At 46.6% G+C, this 601-nt stretch overlaps 1 protein-coding gene across 1 annotated transcript; it reads left to right on the forward strand.

Moving 5' to 3' along the window:
- Nucleotides 1–293: 293 nt before the first annotated feature.
- SMCO4 (single-pass membrane protein with coiled-coil domains 4) lies at nucleotides 294–601 on the forward strand. Its single transcript, XM_010143152.1, has one exon. The coding sequence runs from the start codon at nucleotides 419–421 to the stop codon at nucleotides 596–598; it is 180 nt and encodes a 59-aa protein (XP_010141454.1). The 5' UTR covers nucleotides 294–418; the 3' UTR covers nucleotides 599–601.

Raw genomic sequence — 601 nt, forward strand, 5'->3', positions numbered from 1 at the left:
TTAGCTGTGTTACCTTGTTTGCCTTGGAGGACAGAATGTGTGGTGCTGGGCTTTATTTCTGGCTTAACAGAGTGCAAGTTCGGTGCTCCTGGATAAATACACACAGCGTGATGAGCTGCTGTAGTATTTGTGGGGAAGGGGTTATTGATGAGCTGAGTGTGTGCACTGTGATTCCATTTCCTCGAAAGAAGCTGCCAGTTGGGTGGAAGATTTACCAGGTGGAGCTTTTAATAACTGAAATATGTGTAGATCTTGCTCAAAAGGCTTGTTTTTTTCTTCTCTTGCAGTTCTTGCACAGCCAGCCACTTGAAGGAGACAGGATTCCTCAAGCCCTCGTTTCAAAAGACCTTGGACTGTTTTCTGCCGTTCGATTCCCTTCACTCCCCCATTTCAGTGAACAAAAGATCCTAAGAGGAGGATGAGGCAGCTGAGAGGAAAACCCAAAAAAGAGACTTCTAAAGATAAAAAGGAGAGAAAACAGGCAATGCAGGAGGCCCGGCAGCAAATCACCACGGTCGTGCTTCCCACGCTGGCCGTTGTAGTACTGCTGATCGTTCTTTTCGTTTATGTAGCGACTCGTCCCAACACAACTGAATGATGC

Source organism: Buceros rhinoceros, unplaced genomic scaffold (genome assembly GCF_000710305.1).
Source record: "Buceros rhinoceros silvestris isolate BGI_N320 unplaced genomic scaffold, ASM71030v1 scaffold5209, whole genome shotgun sequence".
Lineage (NCBI taxonomy): Eukaryota > Metazoa > Chordata > Aves > Bucerotiformes > Bucerotidae > Buceros > Buceros rhinoceros.

Excerpts from the sequence above, each read along its gene's own strand:
- SMCO4 (XM_010143152.1), top strand. The coding sequence starts at position 419 with ATGAGGCAGCTGAGAGGAAAACCCAAAAAAGAGACTTCTAAAGATAAA.